Source organism: Larimichthys crocea, chromosome XVII (assembly GCF_000972845.2).
Source record: "Larimichthys crocea isolate SSNF chromosome XVII, L_crocea_2.0, whole genome shotgun sequence".
Taxonomy (NCBI): domain Eukaryota; kingdom Metazoa; phylum Chordata; class Actinopteri; family Sciaenidae; genus Larimichthys; species Larimichthys crocea.
The window spans coordinates 27,337,772-27,355,777 of record NC_040027.1 but is presented as its reverse complement, the minus strand read 5'-3'; the positions used below and the strand labels follow the sequence as shown (position 1 = coordinate 27,355,777).

At 39.0% G+C, this 18,006-nt stretch overlaps 1 protein-coding gene across 1 annotated transcript in view; it reads right to left on the bottom strand.

The window, feature by feature from the left end:
- The window catches only part of naaladl2 (N-acetylated alpha-linked acidic dipeptidase like 2), a 504,703-nt gene that overhangs the window by 291,473 nt on the left and 195,224 nt on the right, over positions 1-18,006 (bottom strand). Inside the window, exons 5-7 of the mRNA XM_019256507.2 lie at positions 6,251-6,427; positions 4,188-4,365; positions 2,245-2,406 (exon numbers count right to left, since the gene is read on the bottom strand). Of these exons, the coding sequence (XP_019112052.1) occupies positions 2,245-2,406; positions 4,188-4,365; positions 6,251-6,419 (509 nt within the window). The 5' untranslated portion in view covers positions 6,420-6,427. The remainder of the gene's footprint in view (positions 1-2,244; positions 2,407-4,187; positions 4,366-6,250; positions 6,428-18,006) is intronic.

The window sequence follows — 18,006 nt, the reverse complement described above, 5'->3', positions numbered from 1 at the left end:
GTCATAAACTTCAAGTAAACTGGTTACAATATGGACAACTACAAAAATTTCTAAGAAATTTTGAGTGTGCCTGACTCTGGCCCGTCGTCCCCATGCATTATTACTGACACTGCTCATCAAATTCCGTACTAGAAAAGAATTTTGAGAGTGATGAGTGGGCTGTTGCTGGGGGTCTGTATTCAAAAAGCACCCTCAAACAGTCATTTTTAACATGTTTATTTAGACACAGGAGCAGCTAGCATTACATGCTAGCAATTCAGCATTAGCATTTTTACTAGCAGTTAGCACATCAACATGTTAACATTAACATGTTAACCTGCTATGTTAACATTAGCATGATAACATTAGCATGTTAACGCTGATGGGCTAGCAGTTAGCATTAGCATGTTAGCATTACCATGTTAGCATGTTAACATTAGCATGTTAGCATTCGCATGTTAGCGCTGATGGGCTAACAGTTAATATTAGTGTACCCTTCTGAAGCAGAAAGTATTAGTAATGATAATAATAACTTGAACTAATGGCCAGAATAAGAAACAGAAGATTTAAATTCGGCTACGGAGCCCAGGTGTAACCAACCGATGCACATGAACGACACGACACTGTGGCTCTTTTTGTTAATGAGAACAATGCTCCCCTATTTTAATATGAAGCTGGGGAGAATAATAAACCACATGAAATACACATACAACAGCCTTACCCGGGTAGGTATAGAAAATAATAAACAAAATAAAAAGTTTTCGCAGCTGCGCGTGTTTTTTCTTATTGTTCTGTTATATATATATAAGAAAACTATCCTGATGGTATCTTGTTGGTTGGTTGGTTTTTCCTTTTTTTCCTTTTAATTTGTCGTCCATCTGTATATACTGTATACATTGTTTATGTACATTATAGCCTGCTGCTATGTCTTCTGTTGTTGCACTTGCTTGATGTATGGCTAGTTTATGATCAAGATGTACAGCTGTTCATATTTACCACAGTGGTATTGCAAAATTTGTTCTTCTTCAAGAGTTCAGAAGGTCCAAAGACCAAAAAAACATAACACGATGGTATATTAATGCTGGACTGGATATTTCTGTTGGATCTCATTTCTAATTAGCTAATTAAATCATCTACCTTGTGAAAAGATGTCTAATTGTACAGTAAAGTCAATTACAGGTCACGCTACATCAACATAATGTGGGGTTGTATCTGTACTGTTACAGTCCATGCTGGACAGACATAGTGAAGACCACTGATGAATAAATCATAATAAATTCTACATAATTAACTGAGAACTAGTAGGTAGTGAACATAGCCATTTGATTTCATTAGTAACTGTGGCTGTCACCCATTAACTGAAACAAATAGTCCATCTTTCTCACAGATGGTTGGGATGTAGTATGTGTGTGTGGGTCTTTGTGGTTATGGATGGGTGGGTAGGGGTGTTTCTGGCACCTTGAAATATAAATGTGAGGAAATAAATAATGAAAAGCATGGAACACTCAAAGAGAGAAACCATGGTGACATGATTGTCTCAGTTCAGTGGCAAAGCCAGTTATCTCACAGAGACACATATACCCCAGCATCCCGTGATCCTTTGGCTTGGAGAAGGCAACGTTCAGGTTGACGGAGGTTTGTGTCAGTGTTAGGAAAAAAAGGGTTTTCTACCTGGTAGAGAGACTTTATCTCTTGTTTCGGCTTTCATGCTGCTATCTCTGAGTCCCTCCTTTTCTCTTTGGATAGAAATAGACCAATGCCTGGCTAAAGGGCAACAAGTCACACTGTCAATTACTGTATGGTAATCTTAGACATGGGGGGCATCAAACTATAATCCTCTCTGTCTGTTTGCCTATCTTTCTGTCACCTTACCTTCTGAACATCTGTTGAACACAATCACAATAACATTGTTTTGCTTTTCCAACAGCTTCCCATAAATCTGAAAGATTTATGGGAAGGTCTTTGTCATTATTATGGAGACCAGGATTGTTGGTAAGTAACAAGATGAAAACAGCAGCCACCAGTGTCAAAGACAGACAAGGGTTTCTATAATTTGTGTTTTGTGGTTTGGTTTTTTATTCAACAAGTCGTTGCAACCACTCAGGACCTCTCTCTTACTGTTTAGACAGTGTGAGTTGAAAAGAGATGTTGAGTGAGTGGATCTACACTTTGTAGAATGCCACTTACTGGCTTTATTTCCACTTTGTGTCCAGAACAAAAATGCAATTCCCTTAGCTTTTTTATTAGCATACGCTGGGAGCTTACCTCTGAAGAGCATCTATCTTGTCAGCTTTGATTCCTTTCAACAGCTCCTCCAACAGGTCTGAGCTGTCTGATGGTGGAGCAGGTGGTTTGACAGCAGGGGTGTGAGTGAACCAGCCTATCAGCAGACCCAGGACAAAAAGCCCCAACCCTGCCAGGAAATACCTATGAAGAATGAGAGAGAGGTCAGAAATCAAAAAGCTCTGGAAAAATCGAGAAAACGCTCACTCACTCAAGTTTAAGGAACTCATCAGGCAAGAGGTCATACATATGATGGACTAAAATCTTTCCTGTTGCAATGGGCACATAGGTCTACTGACCAGGTAAGATAGTATTTGTGCTTAATGTGCAGTTTGACATTCAATAGGCTGCTATTACCTTTTCATAGCAGCTGAGTCAGTGTTACCCTATCTGGTGGAGTCCTTTAATGGTAATAAATGCAGTAGTATATACTGGCTAGACAATGATATGGCACAGGCACGATCAAGCACTATGTGGTTGACAAAGGCACTTCCAGTCAGTCCCACTAGCCTGACCTCGATATACAGTTAGAAGACATCCTAGGCAAAAATATTGTTTGGTATACTTAACTCGTATCAAAGGTAATATAATACTGTAGATAAAGGTTGCAGAGCACATTTTTTGAGGGCCACCTCAGTGGGGTCACAAAGAAAAGAAAATTCAGCAAGTTAAACAGAATTATAATGTCCCCCAAAGGGCTTCAGGCAGAAAGGTAAACATTATATGTTGGTGAGCATATTAAACACACCACAACTAATTTAGCTGGTAATAGCCCCAGAGTGGTTTGTAGACCATTTATAGCTTATTTTCACCAGGATGTTGTGGACACTCTTCAAATTCTTTCTTCTTCGAACTCATAAGCATAAGGCATGAGTATCACCACAGTATTTATGTGTTTATAGCAACTATGCTGATTACTTCACACTATGCCAAAATCTGCAGCAGTGGTATCCTCACCCTGGTATATCACCTGAAGATGGAACTTAGAGTTAAACTGAGATGATGATGAAGATATGCAGTGTAATAACTGAACAAGTGCTGTCACTGTCTTTATTTCCAAACTTTGGTCATTTACAGTGTGTGTGTGTGTCATCACATCTCCAGCTCTCTGTGAAGCTGATGGCATGGCCATCGATGTAATCTTGGATTTCTTCAATAGATTTGATCTATTACAATGCAACCTCCTCTGCACTCCGGGGGTGAAGAATGTGACACAATGTCCTTTACAATTGACAGGTGCTTATAGAATAGTTATGGGTCACTACAAGTGCAAGTACAAATAACACTGCTGGATTGAATGTTTATGATGCTATGGATCAATTATTAAAGTTTAGGTGAAATTAAATGTGTGAGAAGCATCATTACAGAATCTGGTTTCAAATCATCACCTCACCATCTGCACTGGCAGTTCCCCCTGTCTCCAAATGCATGGGTGAGTTTACTCACAGGTGCACACATCCAAATTTATCAAGTGTCAGGCTTTCTATAGATCAAAAAGCTTTGTTTGGAAAGTGGCATATGCCTCTTTTGGGCTCAGTTTTGTTCGTACACAATGATTATAAATGAAGTCCCAGAATCCCCAGAATGAACCTCAAGTGGTTAGAGTCAGAGGTCAGAGTTTAAACATAGAAAGCTAAGACATGTGGATTTTAAACCAAGTCAATCTATGAGTGCATAACTGCTCTCTACTTTCAATTGCTCGTTCAGATCCGCAGAATTTCTGACAATCACAAGGCTGATTGTCCCTTCAAATCAATAGCAGAACACGGAGAAACACAGTGAGGTGAGGTCACATCAACATGGTGAAATGGACAGCAGCTTTATAGTCTTAGTCATAGGTCATGTTAGTTTTTTAGCACTGCTAAAAAAGGACAGTCTGTGTTAGTGGGTATCTGACTTGACGTCTCCAGCAGTCCTTGAATTACCTGAGCAGGAAGCAGTGGAGTCGTCGTTGGCCTTTATGTCCCGGAGCTCTGGTGAAGTGGGAGATGTAGTTGGGATCTTCCTGGAGTCGTTCAAATCGTCCATGTGGTGAAACGGAGACAGACGACTGGATGGATTCCATGAGTTCAGGGTCAGGGTCTGGGCCTGGATCTGAACACCCTGAAAGTCATAGTGACACATTCTTAGGGTTAGCACAATAACGATTAAACAAAAATTAAAAATAGAAAAATCACTGCACATTTTTACAATACACTTTTCTAACACAAAAATAACTTGTGTGTTTAGAACTTACTAAAAACAGGCTCCAACTATAATTGTGAAAAGAAACAGAAAATGGAAAATAAAATAAATACATAATCCTTAGTTGAGTTTTGAAACCATCCATTTGCATGAGGATTTGTGAGGATAGAAAAGGGCCACTAATACTATAACTCCAGGCTCTATTCAAAACAAAGTTCTTCAAAGCGTGGAGAACTCAAGTCTAGCTCCAGGATACTTGTGAAGTTTCTCTCTTTTGCAACTGCTGCGTTTTTTACAGTGGCAGTTTGTTTCAAATGATGTGTAAGTGTTCTGAAGAATTTCTGTGCAAAAAAACACATAAGATAAGATAATCAAAAGCATGAGACAGAAACTTGTTTTGACAAAATCAACTTCAGGAAAATCAAGAAAGTTGAATTGTTTATTGGAGCATCAATAATGAATGTTGACCTGTACAGGTAACCTTAATGAAATTATGGCTGACACGTGTTGAAGCAATATTTTTATTGCATCAATGTCTAAGATTGACCTGTTTCAGGTGTCAAAATTACATTCTATTAACAGATGTCCAGATGAGGTACAATGTAAACGTCATATTAACGTCTAAATCTTGGATCCATTTTGCACGTTCTAAAGACGTCTAGATGTGGTCTTCAGATGACGTCCAAATTCGTAACGTCACTACGACATCTAAAAAAGGTCCAATAAAGACGTCAAATATCTCACCTATTTTGCATGTCGTACCGATGTTTAGGTGTGGTCTTCGACGGACCGACCCAATACTGACATGATCTGCACGTCTCTCCGACGCCCAATGTTTGGTGGAGTATGTTTAACTCATAAACGCATGAGAAAAGATCATTCACATGCATAATCAATCAGTTGTATAAACAAGTCTAGTACCCAACATAGGTGAGATAACATTGCTAACCAGCTGATTTGAGTGATGTGTTTTACTCCTCAAATTCCCAGTTTGTTTGACAGCTATGAGCTGCGGGATTCTCATTAATGCGGGAAAATGACTAATAAATAATGCACAACTCATCATGTTAACTCTAGTGACATCAATCAGACAGTATTCATTTACATTTAACATGAGCTCTAATTGTCCTGTTAGTACAGAAAACTAATCACCTCTTCATAAACACATCATGTTGTTTTAAGTGAATCAGCTGCACGAGAGGACACACTGCAACATGCATTTCCATATATTATGAGATGTAAAATGTAAATGTGGCTGCATCAAAATGGCTTGTTCATCAAGGATTTTATATTAGACAGCAATAATAAATGTGTATTAACCTCTTTAATTCCGAGGATTCAGAGGCTGTAGTGGCTCAGTTTTAAGATAGAAATACAGGCCATTCCAATGTAGGGAGAGCATATTTTGAACTTTGACCTCACCGTACGAAATGACCTACAGGATGATCACAGCCTTACTGTATGAAACCGCATGGAAAGTGGGGGGAGAGAGAGAGGGGAATGAAATGCAGCACAAGGCCACAGGTCAGCGAGGATGGAGCCTCTACATGCGGCGCACGCTCTACCTACTGAACAAATAATTGCAACTACTCTTATCTTACTGTGAAGGCAGCTTGAGCTTAGAATGAATGTATATAGAAGCTTCTATCTCCACCTAGAGATCCCCTAAAAAAGACAAGAATGGGTCTATGATAGAAGGAGGTTATTTGTGTTTGACTGTGGGGCCCATTGATGCCCAGCTGAAATTTCAGCATACTTTAATAATAAAATACTGTGAGTTTGTACTTGTTCAAGCAAAACCTACCTGATCTCGGGCAGTCTACGTGTTGCATCTGCATTCTATCCAAGCTGGGTCCTGGTTCCTGTAGCTCTTCTTTGTCCAGGTCCCAGTCAAGATCCAGACCTCCAGAGCAGTGCAGAACCTCACCAACCATTGGGCCACCCTGGGCGTCACACACCTTCCTGTATGCCATGATGTCACCTGGATTTCAAATACAGCAGATTAGTTTTCAGACTCCATCACAGGGAAAGTTCCATTTAAACCATCCTGTCACAAAAAAGTTCCTGAGATAGGGGCTAGTGCAAACAATAAATTGTCCAAAGCCAAATACCTGTTTGGCTTCCATGTACCTGATTGCTCAGCACAGTGTTGCTAGTTAACATCCATTGTATTGAGGCATATGTTTAGCCAGGTGTTACATTGTGGTCAGATAACCCTAATTTATTTTGTGAGGGCCTAATTGGAAATAAGCATTCAGTGCATCGACATTTCAACATATTCTAAATGCAGTTTTTCATATGAGAAGACCAGACACACTCCTGGTACTCCGGCTTCCTCACACACTCCAAAGACATGCACTTAATAGGTTAATTGGGGATTTTATATTATCCGTAGGTGTGAATGTTGTTTGTCTCTATGTGCCCTGTGATGAACTGGCGACTTGTCCAGGGTGTACCCCAGCTCTCGCCCAAAGTCATCATGACCCCGATGAGGATAAGCGGTTACTGAAAATGGTACAAAGCATAGATAAAAAGGGTCAACAGCCAGTATCTTGTATAAGGTATTAATAATGTGACAAAATTTAACAGATCATATCATTTCAACACAGTACTTACTGAATAATCCTAATCATTATAATGTATGCAGAAATTTGCAATTTGTCCTGAGACCTCTCAGGACCTAGCTAACCCAGGCAGTGTGTGTGTGCAAAGCCTGGTCTAAACCACCTGGGTCAGATTAAGACTGCTCATTTGACTTGAGGTAATGGATGTTACATTAGTGCTGGATATAGAAGAAAATGTGATAAATGTGGTTAAAAGCTACTTGGGCTAAGTGACTGACCAGAGCCTCTCAGCACACAATTATGAAGACTAAAAGCACCACAGGGTGCTGTGGTACATTTACACACATTAATGTGGCCGAGTTAGGCTGACAAGTCGAGTTAAGTGTGTGTGCATGCAACAGGAATTCACGGCTTTAGGTGTAGTATATGCAAACTAGGAGATGGTGAGGGTGTGTAGTTGCATTTTGACCAGTTAAACCAGCTCTGGGTTCAATACAGCTTTTAAACAGCATCATTAAACGTCACCAGAGCTGGGATCACATGCATGAAGACTCGGTGTGTGTGTGTAAGAGACATCTGACTGGAGATCAGCTATATAAAACCCCCCAGCTTGTGTCTTGGTATGTCATCAAGTTTAACAGTCCCTTTTACACACTCCATCGTCAAAGTCCACCATGAATGGGCAAATGAACTGCCCAATCAATAACCACTTGAGTTAAAAAAAACAGCTAAATAAAATCAAACGCCCCCAAACTGCAGTCAAACTTATAGGTCATTATTCAGTGAAAACTTCTCACTTTATGAGATTATTCAAATTTAGTTTATTTAAATGATTACATGTTCAAACAACCTGGAGTTAAAGCAAAGAGGGGGAAAAGGGAAGCATGGACAGTCAGTTTTGTGATTACAGTCTATGGCAGTATATATTTTTGAGCCAGGTTTGTTCACATGACCTGCAGTTCTTGTTGTGACCCAATGACAGTCTAAAGAATGGACGTCACCCATAGGTTTCCAAAAAGCTGGCCGACACCGTGTTGGCTGTACTGCCTCTTCTACCTTCCAGCTAATCTAAAAATCGGCAAAGAAGTGGCTCATCGGTGGGTTGAATGATGCCTGGCTGCTCTAATAAGCCATCTGTAACAGCACCTACCTGTCAATCAAAGCAGCCACGCTGTTAACTAAGCATAACTTTAAGCCTTTGAACAGGTGAGTTAAATGATGGGAATCATCCCTTTCTCCATATTGGAAGACATACACACCTGGAAACATTTTCTTGTTAGGAGGTCATTCTGTATATATATCAGAGACTCAGTAGCCCAGTCGAGGCCTGTGTCCAGTAAGTTCATGTCCTATGTGTGTTTTAAAGCTTACCCTATTTTAATCTCCATGAAATTTTGAATACTTTTTAATAATCTGTGTACCTTTGTTTTACTACAGACCACCTGTTGAGCATGCTGTTTTAAGGGTGGCCATTGCCTTAAATGTGCTTGCCGAGATAGCGAGAAATTATGTTTTTTTTAGAGATGTTGGCGTCAATGCTAGTGATGCTAATGCTTTTGTTTATTCTTTTAATCCACCCTCAGTTCACACCTTTGTAGGTCTGTATCAGATACACTGGGGCTGTGCTGTAGGTGCCCCTCTCCCCATCACTGCATGCATGGTGTGTCATTTTAACTGCTTCACTGTTTTTACTCTTCAGTGTTGATGTGACAGCCTGTGTGTTGGTGGTGGTGTGTCAGATTCTTATTAAATTAAATGTAGCCAGCAGTAAAACCCACGACTCTGTTTACATCCTGTGTTCAGGTTTAGACTGTTCATGTATCCACGACAACCATAAAACAGTTTTTGATGCCGTGAGCGGATACAATCAAAACAAATGAAGTATTTTGCCTGTAAATCTTTTGCAGATACATTCATTACAGATATTTTGCAGCTTACTTCTGCAGATACAGAATAATTAAAATGTCCTTTATTGTGGTGTTACAGTAAACAAATAATTCAGGATGCATTACGTTTCTTTCAAACTATAATTGGTGTTGCAGTATATCAGTGTATAAAGTCATTTCTAGCAGATAGCATTGGCTAAAATGTCCAAGCAAAGTGTCTCCATTAATTTACACCATGACATCAACATTGACTCACTATTTCTCGCCCCTACCAGTGTAGTGAAAAACTCAGGATTCATGATCGATAACCAACTAACCTTCTCTGATCATGTCGTCTTGGTTGCCTGGTTTGTTTGTTTGTTACAGTATTGAGTTTTAGATCTTTCCAGTCTCATACTTCCATACATACAACTACACAAGAATACAATCTCTGCATGGCATCAGTCACATCAGTTGCAATTCCAGATCATTTCAGTATGAATAGGTCACAGATGTCAGGAATGATTGCCGAATTGTCCGTGTTTAGACAGAGTAACCAGTTTTGTTTCAGATTCAATAAGAGATTGAGACAGAAGGAGGCAATTAGAAGAAGAGTCCTGGAGAGGAGACAGCGAGGAGAAAAAGACTCAGGCAGTGGCAGAGAAACAAAGCAAACGAGTTGAAAACAGGGAGGCAGGAAAGGAGAGGCAGAGTCTTTATGGATAAAGGAGAGAGGGTAAAAAGCAAAAGGAAGAGGTCTGGGAGTTCCCTGGCATCAATCTTCAATGCTCCACCACACTTTCATTACTTCTAGCTCAATGCAGATGAAGGATCCTCTCGGTAAAATAGAACACAAGTTCATTTAAGTGCTGACCTCATGTTACAGCCACACACACTTCAGTGGGATTTTAGCCCGATACATATCACTGCTGGAGAGTTAAAGCCTTGTGACTACAATCTTTCTTTTCTTGTTTCAACGTGCTTTACAAAGCCCAGTTTCAGAAAAGTCGGATTTGGTGTAGAACACACATGTAGTCTTAAGGTCTATGGTTAACAAAAAACTAAATTTGAAATGTGGACTCATCATACTCAACATACTTTCCCACTTTCCATCAGTCCATCTGAGATGAGCTTAGGTGCAGAGAACTTCTCTTCCATGGTAGAGTCTAAGCTGTGTTTACTGCCCACGGTTTTTCAATTCTGAGCACATGCAGTAATATCCTTTATTACAAACTATGTGTGCCACATTGGATTGAAACGTGCTACCATGAAACCATGAAGGATAAGCAATATTCTGTACATTTGCTTGTGTAAACTAATCCCACAAAAAGACCAAAACAAAACAATATCTTGACTCCGTTGGCAGGTATCGTTTTGTATCTAAATTAACTCAGCTCTGCTGTTCTCCAAAAACAAGCCACACTGTTACACTGGCTGATATGTTCCTTATTCCCCTGATCACACACAGTTTATTTTGACTGGATCCCACACACACACACTGCTGCTGTAAAAACTAAGCAGAACGACAAATAGATATTATTCTGCATCTGAAAATAGTCATAAACAGATACATTGTTTCTGCCTGTTTGTATGTAACGTTTAAAGAAAACTACAGTTCCCAGCTGTTTAAGGAAATTACTGCTTATAAGTAGTACAGTACAGACGTGCTCTGAGATTTGCTCCTATATGAATCAATCTCAGTTGAATCACCCATTTAAAAAAATAAAGATATATATTTGTCACCAGTTTTTAAATATACATGTCTGGAGAAGAAAAACTAAGAAAACATTGCCATTGAACTTTGGGGTTTTGCAGAGTTGTCAAATATCACCACTGTGTCTGGTGACCGGGTGGTGTTGAGGGTCCACCCTTCATAAGATCTAGTCTATAGAGAGGCTCTGGTCAATATGTCACTGCATGTTAACTGACAGCTGACATTTTTATGATTTTCAACCCTCCATCATGAAACGTGACTCATGCCCTCTTAAGGCTCCTACAAATCTAATCAACATTGCTTCATTACTCAATGTAAATGTACATCTCCAAGTCTCCATCACAAACAAGGTGTGTGTTGTCGAGCAGTTCCTCCAAGAATCTGCAGTGAATGCTTAATATTATGTCCATAATCTGTCTGTTCTGGTCCTCTACTTTCCTGTAGAATGTAATTCTTAGAAACATTAATGCTCAGTCACAAATCAAAGGATTACTGTTAGATGTTTAAAGTCATACTGCATATCTCCTGATAATCTACTGCAATTTACAGTAAGAAACAGTAATAGACTGTAAATCCCATAATCACCTTCATATTGATTCTGCTATGGAAAATAATGTAATCTTAAGAAGAAAGAGTGAGAGATTGTCTTAAAAGACTTACTGCAGGTATTAAAACATCATTTTATGGCATCACAACAGTGAAAATCTGCGATTTGTTTCAGTAATGTAGATTGTCAAGTGAAACAGAGGGGTATATATTAGAAGGGGAGTCCAAGTCAATTAATCAACACTGGATTTATAAATTAAAGCCACAACATGCAGAATCATTATGTTGTTTTATGTAGCTTTAGGGGACTTGAGGTTTTTATATCTACAAAAGCTGCAGATTTCTTCCACTGCCGTTGAACTGCCATGTTCCTACATGTTCACCACATTACATTAGTGTGTCAGCATGCTAACATTAACTAATTAACATGAAACACAAAGTACAGCTGAGCCTGATGGGAATGACATAATATTTGCAGGTAATTGCTCATACACTAAAGTACTGGGACAAAATTTGAACAGCTGAAACTTATAAAACTGAGGGATGATTGTAAAAGGTGCTTGTAAAATTTAGAGCCAATATAAGTTAATCAAAATGATGTCTGAGTTGAATTGAATGGGATTTTTTATTAAACTTGAAAGTGTAAGGGTCAAAGTCAACCCAAAGGTATTGAAAGAAATGGGATTACATTAATGATCTGGAGCATTCCGGTGCAGTTTAAGTAAGCAATCAGCAAAGTATACAGGATTACATTACACGTCCCTGGTCCATCTCTAAACTAAGATGTTTGTTAGTCCTCCTCTGACTGCTGCTGCACTGTCTCCCTGTCATTTCTAGTTAGACGAGAAGGGGGTGACTTGTGACTTGCCTTCTCTGTTGGGTGGGTCACTGAATTTTAAGGCTGCATCCCTCGTTATGGTTTTGGGATAAAAACAAAATGTTGGTCTTTGACCTCACAGCAACATTTAGTGCTACCTTTTCTGACCTGACTCTTACTGAGGCGACAGTCCCGTCTTCTCAGAGGACTCAGGTAGAGCAGCTGCAAGAACTTCAGCAACAGTATTATACAGTATTATTATACAGTGGTCCCTCGTTTATCGCGGGGGATACGTTCTACAAATAACCCGCAAAGTTACCTCGCCAGCTACAGTAGTTTACCAGCTAGCCATGCAAGTACTTTAAAGGTACAATATGTAAGATTGTGCAGAATACTTATATATAGCAGATAAAAATGGACTGCAGCCCAAATCCAAAACGCTGGAGAGTTGTTTGTTTGAGAGAGAGAGATATGACGTTACTTTCTGATTGTTTTACAGCGCTTCAGTTCAGCATAATTAAACTCCTCTAGCCCCACACAACCGCTTTGGTAACTTTTGAGATAACAATCGGCTAATTTCAAGCTAAAAGTCAGTGAACAGTCTGTTTGACTGTGAAGTCAAACTCAAAACACACTGAAAACTTAACATGAATAATTAACGAGCAGACGGAAACGGAAGTTGGCGCCCGTCGTTGCCCCACCAGACATATCATGGCGGAACATACGCAACAGGTGAGAGAGAGGAGGCGCATGGTGCAAACAAATGGACACGAAGCAAACAAAGCAAGTTGAAAATACAGAACGTAAGCATAAGAAACAGTGTGCAAAATTCAGCGTGACATCGACAATAATCTCCATAAAGGCATTCAGTAAGAATTTTCATTGGTTTAAAAAGATGGTCAAAAAGACTGTATAATGTAGTATACAAGCTATGGTATAATATATTTAACTATAGTATATCGATTAAAATATACTGTTAAAAATATTTGGGAAATGCACTTTTGGGGGTTTTACAACTTTTATGAATGCATATTCTTCTGTATTTCTTCAATGCATTGGCAATAGCACAAGGTAATCTTTTCTGTGTTTGTGTTGTTATTTAAAAGTGTTTCGCCTGCCTGATAACTACTGGCCTATAGAAAATAAAAAGAAGGTAAAAAAGGAAACATGGATTGGTACAGAAGCCCTATACATACATACATTTTATTCCACCCGTTTTCCTGTGATAACGAGATAATTTTCCTCCGTTTTCCCGTGATAACGTGATCATTTTCCTCTGTTTTCCCATAATAACGAGAAAATTTTTCTCTGTTTCCTCCGTTTTCCCATGATAACGTGATAATTTTCCTCTGTTTTCCCATAATAATGAGATAATTTTCCTCCATTTCCTCCGTTTTCCCATGATAACGAGATAATCAATTCGAGATCTCGAGAAAAAAAAAAAAAGATAGTCTAGTGTATTAAATTAAGTGCGCCCGTATTACAGAATATATGGCAAATGCATGTAGTCCATGATATCGAGCGAGCAAACCTATTACGCCACTGTAAAATCCATTTGATCCATAATTTCTGACAAAGGTGAGGATTAGCCAAAGTGTATCATCCTTTGTCAGAAATTATGGATCAGAGGGATTTTACAGTAGAGTAAATATTGTACATAATGCCCTTTTCAATTCAAAATAATGAACTTTGAGGCTGAATTGCTCAAAAATGATACAGTAAATATGCTTTATACTGAGTGAGTGAACAGTCAGGATGGTCCTGAGATCAAGTGTATCAACCTTTTTAGAAATTATGGATCAAATGGATTTTACAGTGGCGTAATAGGTTTGCTCGCTCCGTATCATGGACTACATGCATTTGCCATACATTCTATACAGGCACACTTGATTTAATACACTAGGCTATCGTTTTGTTTTCCCGAGATCTTGAATTAATTATCTCATTATCACGGGAAAATGGAGGAAAATTATCTCATTATCACCGGAAAGCGGGTGGAATAAAATGTATGTATGTATGGCCTTTTAGGGCTTCCGTAGATTGGTTATTAAAAGAGTGAAATCCAGTGTGAACTCTGGGTGGATGCCACATCCCTTTCAAGTTTCGAGTTGCACGTCTGAATAACTTCACAGTGACCCGGTCAGTCCTACCAACAGACACTACGGCTCACTTCCCCTGGGAAAGCAGCCTCCTTCTCGGGTAGTAATGATGATAACGTGACATGATTTCAATACTTGAACTCAGTGACTTCATAACTTCCCACAGCAGTGTTGTTGATAGTGTCTTTGGAAACTTTATCTTTCGAATCATTTCTAATATTTACTGTGTTTTACCATGTGTTTGCTCTTAGGTCAGACAGAATCAGACATTTACTCTGTTGATCCACTTTATTTGCTTTCATGGCTGTAGTATGTAGGACCCCGGAGCTTCGGCATGAGCCGAGTAGTTATCAAGCCGGATCAAAACACACAGAACTAAACACAGACGGCCGATCTGTCAAAGCAAATTTCAAAATAAGAGACATACTGACTATAGCAATTTATCAAGAGGCTTGTGAGTATGTTTCCTTAATCTCTGATGAAACAGCATATTCATTGTATGATAGTAAATATATCACATATTGCACTTTTAAATAAAACCTCCAGAACTATCTACTTCATGAGAAGTGTGGATGAACTTCGGTATGTCACTTTGTGGTTTGACTGGAGCACAACAGTGTTGAGACAAGATAACACACACAACACACTGCTTGTAGGGAACTGCTCCCATACTTGTATAGGCATGATGAAATTATATATTACACACTGTCAAATATGTTTATTAGCAGTCAATCATTTTCAGACTCTACCCATTGCTGTTACTGCAGATTCTGTTGTAATGTAGATTGTCTCTATTTTATATGCAGTTTGAGCAAATATGCTAATAATAAAGAAAATTCTGTTTGAATAGTGAGAAAAAAAAGACAAATCAATTATGGAGTTCATTCAATGAGTCATAACTGTCTCCATTATGCTCAATTGCAGATCAAAGTAGCTTTTTTTATGGCAGTCATTTACAGACCGAGCCTAAGAACAAATTCTGCATGACAAATGGAAAGTCTGATGCAACAGCTGCTCTGTTTGACCTTCGCAGCTTTCCATAATCAGAAACAGCTCTGTGGCTTTGAAGAGGTGAGCAGTAACAGCATTGGTATGCAGGGACAAAGTCCCCCTTCAAATCATTTATCTGATATCAAACACGTGGGCATACAAACACACACACACACACACGGGCACAGCATATCTGTGTAAGCCCCACTACTTTATAAAGAAGGACAAATTCAGGCTGGAGGAATAAAGTTGTCTTTCATCTCGTGTCTTAGCTCCGAACAGATTGACAGGTCATCTGCTCTATCTGCTATCTTTCACTACTATACAGCAGATTCACCTCTCATTCATAAATTACTGCAACACTGGTGCGCTGGTGAGGCTGTCCAACACATTTAGTGTGATCAGGGCAGAGAGACAAAGAGCGGAAGAGGGAGAATATTCCCCCAAATACCGCTCCTCACCAATCATTTCATTTGACACGACCTTGTCAGCTGCCGTAGTTAGAGAGCATGAAGCGAGCTGTCAGTCATGCCTCTTCCTCCCTTGCTGGCTTAGAGAATTGCCAGGAGGGCAGAGGGAAACGATTGCAAAGACCACAAATTATTCATAATCTCACGTAAATTATACATTAAAACAACCTCAAAGTTACCATTCAATGTATATCTTCACGCCATGAATAAAACACATGCAGATTATACAATAACCCTCCCTGTCGTGATGGGTCCCCCGGTGGTATTATAAGATAATGGAAAGAAATGGTAAGAACCACTTGGGACAAATAAGAAAAGCAAACGGCAGCGTAATGAAATGATTGAGTGTCTCCATGGAGACTGGGTTCACATTTTGTGGCCGTGAGTAGCAAATGAAGTGCAATCATATGCTTGCAGGAAGCTAAAGCTTTATCTTGGGTGTGTGGGAGTGTCGAAGTGCAAACTTATTTGCAAAATGACAAGTGAGTGCAGCGGTTATAAATAAATGAGTGGTGGCATTGTTTGATGGACATTTAATAACGGTCCTGTGTCTCTCTTCACTGTGTAAACAGGAGCCGAAGATGTACCTGTCAGTCTTTTTGGGGTCTTGTTTAGTCAGATGACTTCTTTATTCAAACTCATCAATCAACTGAGCACTTCCTCATTGTTTTGTAAGCTAAATGATTGATTGTGCTAAATCAGGATTTTGGACTGCTTACTTATGTGAATGAAAAAAAAAAAATTTGAGCACATGCAAATGTCTAACTATTACACAGGACTGTCTGGGAAGTCGTCATTGGAAACTGAAAGGATAAGCCCTTTCCCAAACAAATAATTAGATGAAACCATAATGATCTCACAACGGGCAAATTCATTTGTCACAGCAGCACGTGTACACAAGGTTCATATGAAAATACTGGTAAAATACAGTTTTACTAACAATAGTAAGAAAATATATAGAAAAAGTCATGCTGAAGAAAGTCATGCTGGTGTTAAAGAGTCTGACAGCTGTTGGAATGAAGGACCTGTGGTAGATCTCCTTCTTACATGGTGGGAGTAGCAGTCTGTAGCTGTTTAAGGCCTCCACAGTCTTATGCGAGGAGTTGTTCATGATGGATGTCCATCACGTCTTCTGTAGAGTCTAGAGGACAGTCCAGGACAGAGCTGGACCTCTTGACCAGTTTGTTGAGTCGTTTTCTGTCCCTCTCTGTTCTTAACCACTGTGTTCAAACACTGACAAATAGCTTAAAGCTTGGCAAGATTGACTCTCGAGAACGGCTGCCTCACAAAGTGAGCAAATGTTCTCTATGTTAAGGTTTAACTAGGTTTCACTCTCACTCAGGTGCATCCTGAACCGTCCCTTAGTCATGCTGCTATAGGCCTAGACTGAGCTCTTCTCACATCTGTACATAGTATTTAACTTCCAGTCCATCTCCTAACCACAATCTCTTTATTAATTTATGAGGAAATGTAAACACTGTGTGACTTTTAGCTCCATTTTTGGTCTCTACCAACTCCTGAGGGAAATAGTTCACCAGCTAAAGGCTAACTGTGTGTGTCTCCTGTTCCCCGCTGAGCAGGTAATGCACAGTGAGTTTGTAAATGTTTTTTTTTTTTTTTTTTTTACTGAAAACAGCTGCCTGCTGTGTTCAAAAATGAAGCTACGAGTGAGCTGAGAGAGTAAAGTCATGGCTCCAACAGCTGAAGAATGAGCTGAGACTTGTTATGAAGCTTCATAAAGTGTCATATTCTTATTTGACCTTACTATGAAAAATATTGATTGCAGTAAATCTTTTGCAGACACATTCAGTATTTAAACATTTTGCGACATGAAAATATATAACAAAATATATGAATATCTCATTTTTAGGAGACATAGTAGACAGATACAGTGTACATGTGAATAGTATGACACCAGTGGTTAAAACAAACAGTTAAATTCAAGATGAACATTTAATTGAAATTTTGTTGTTAATGTTACAATAGTAGTAGTGCATTGACTTGGAACAATAGAGATTAATGTTTTGAACCGGGTCGCCACAGGAAGGACCCAGCCTTTTGTACATGAGGTACCTACTCTACCAGTAAAGCTTTTTATTTATTTATGTGTATTTTTCTCATCCAACTTGTTTATTGTGAGTTGCTGTAACAAGTCAGTGGGATCAGTAAAGTCTATTTTATCTTCTCTCACCTTAATAATGCTGCATTTCACTAAAGCTAAATAGTGATGTTATGAATTAAGCATTTTTGGAAAAGCAGTGTATTCTCATAATTTGAAAACCTGTTTGCAAACATTTCTCTGCTGTAATTACAACAGCATTCTCAGAGTTTATCCAGAATTTGAACTATTATTGTTTATTATTGAATTGCTTGGTAAGTCATGAATTATTCTGCTCTAACAAGCTAGACTAGAGGAAGTCACAGCTATGACATTCCATCTGAAAAAAAAAAAAACAGTTTCAGATTGAACTTTTTTCAAAAATAAAGCCCAGATT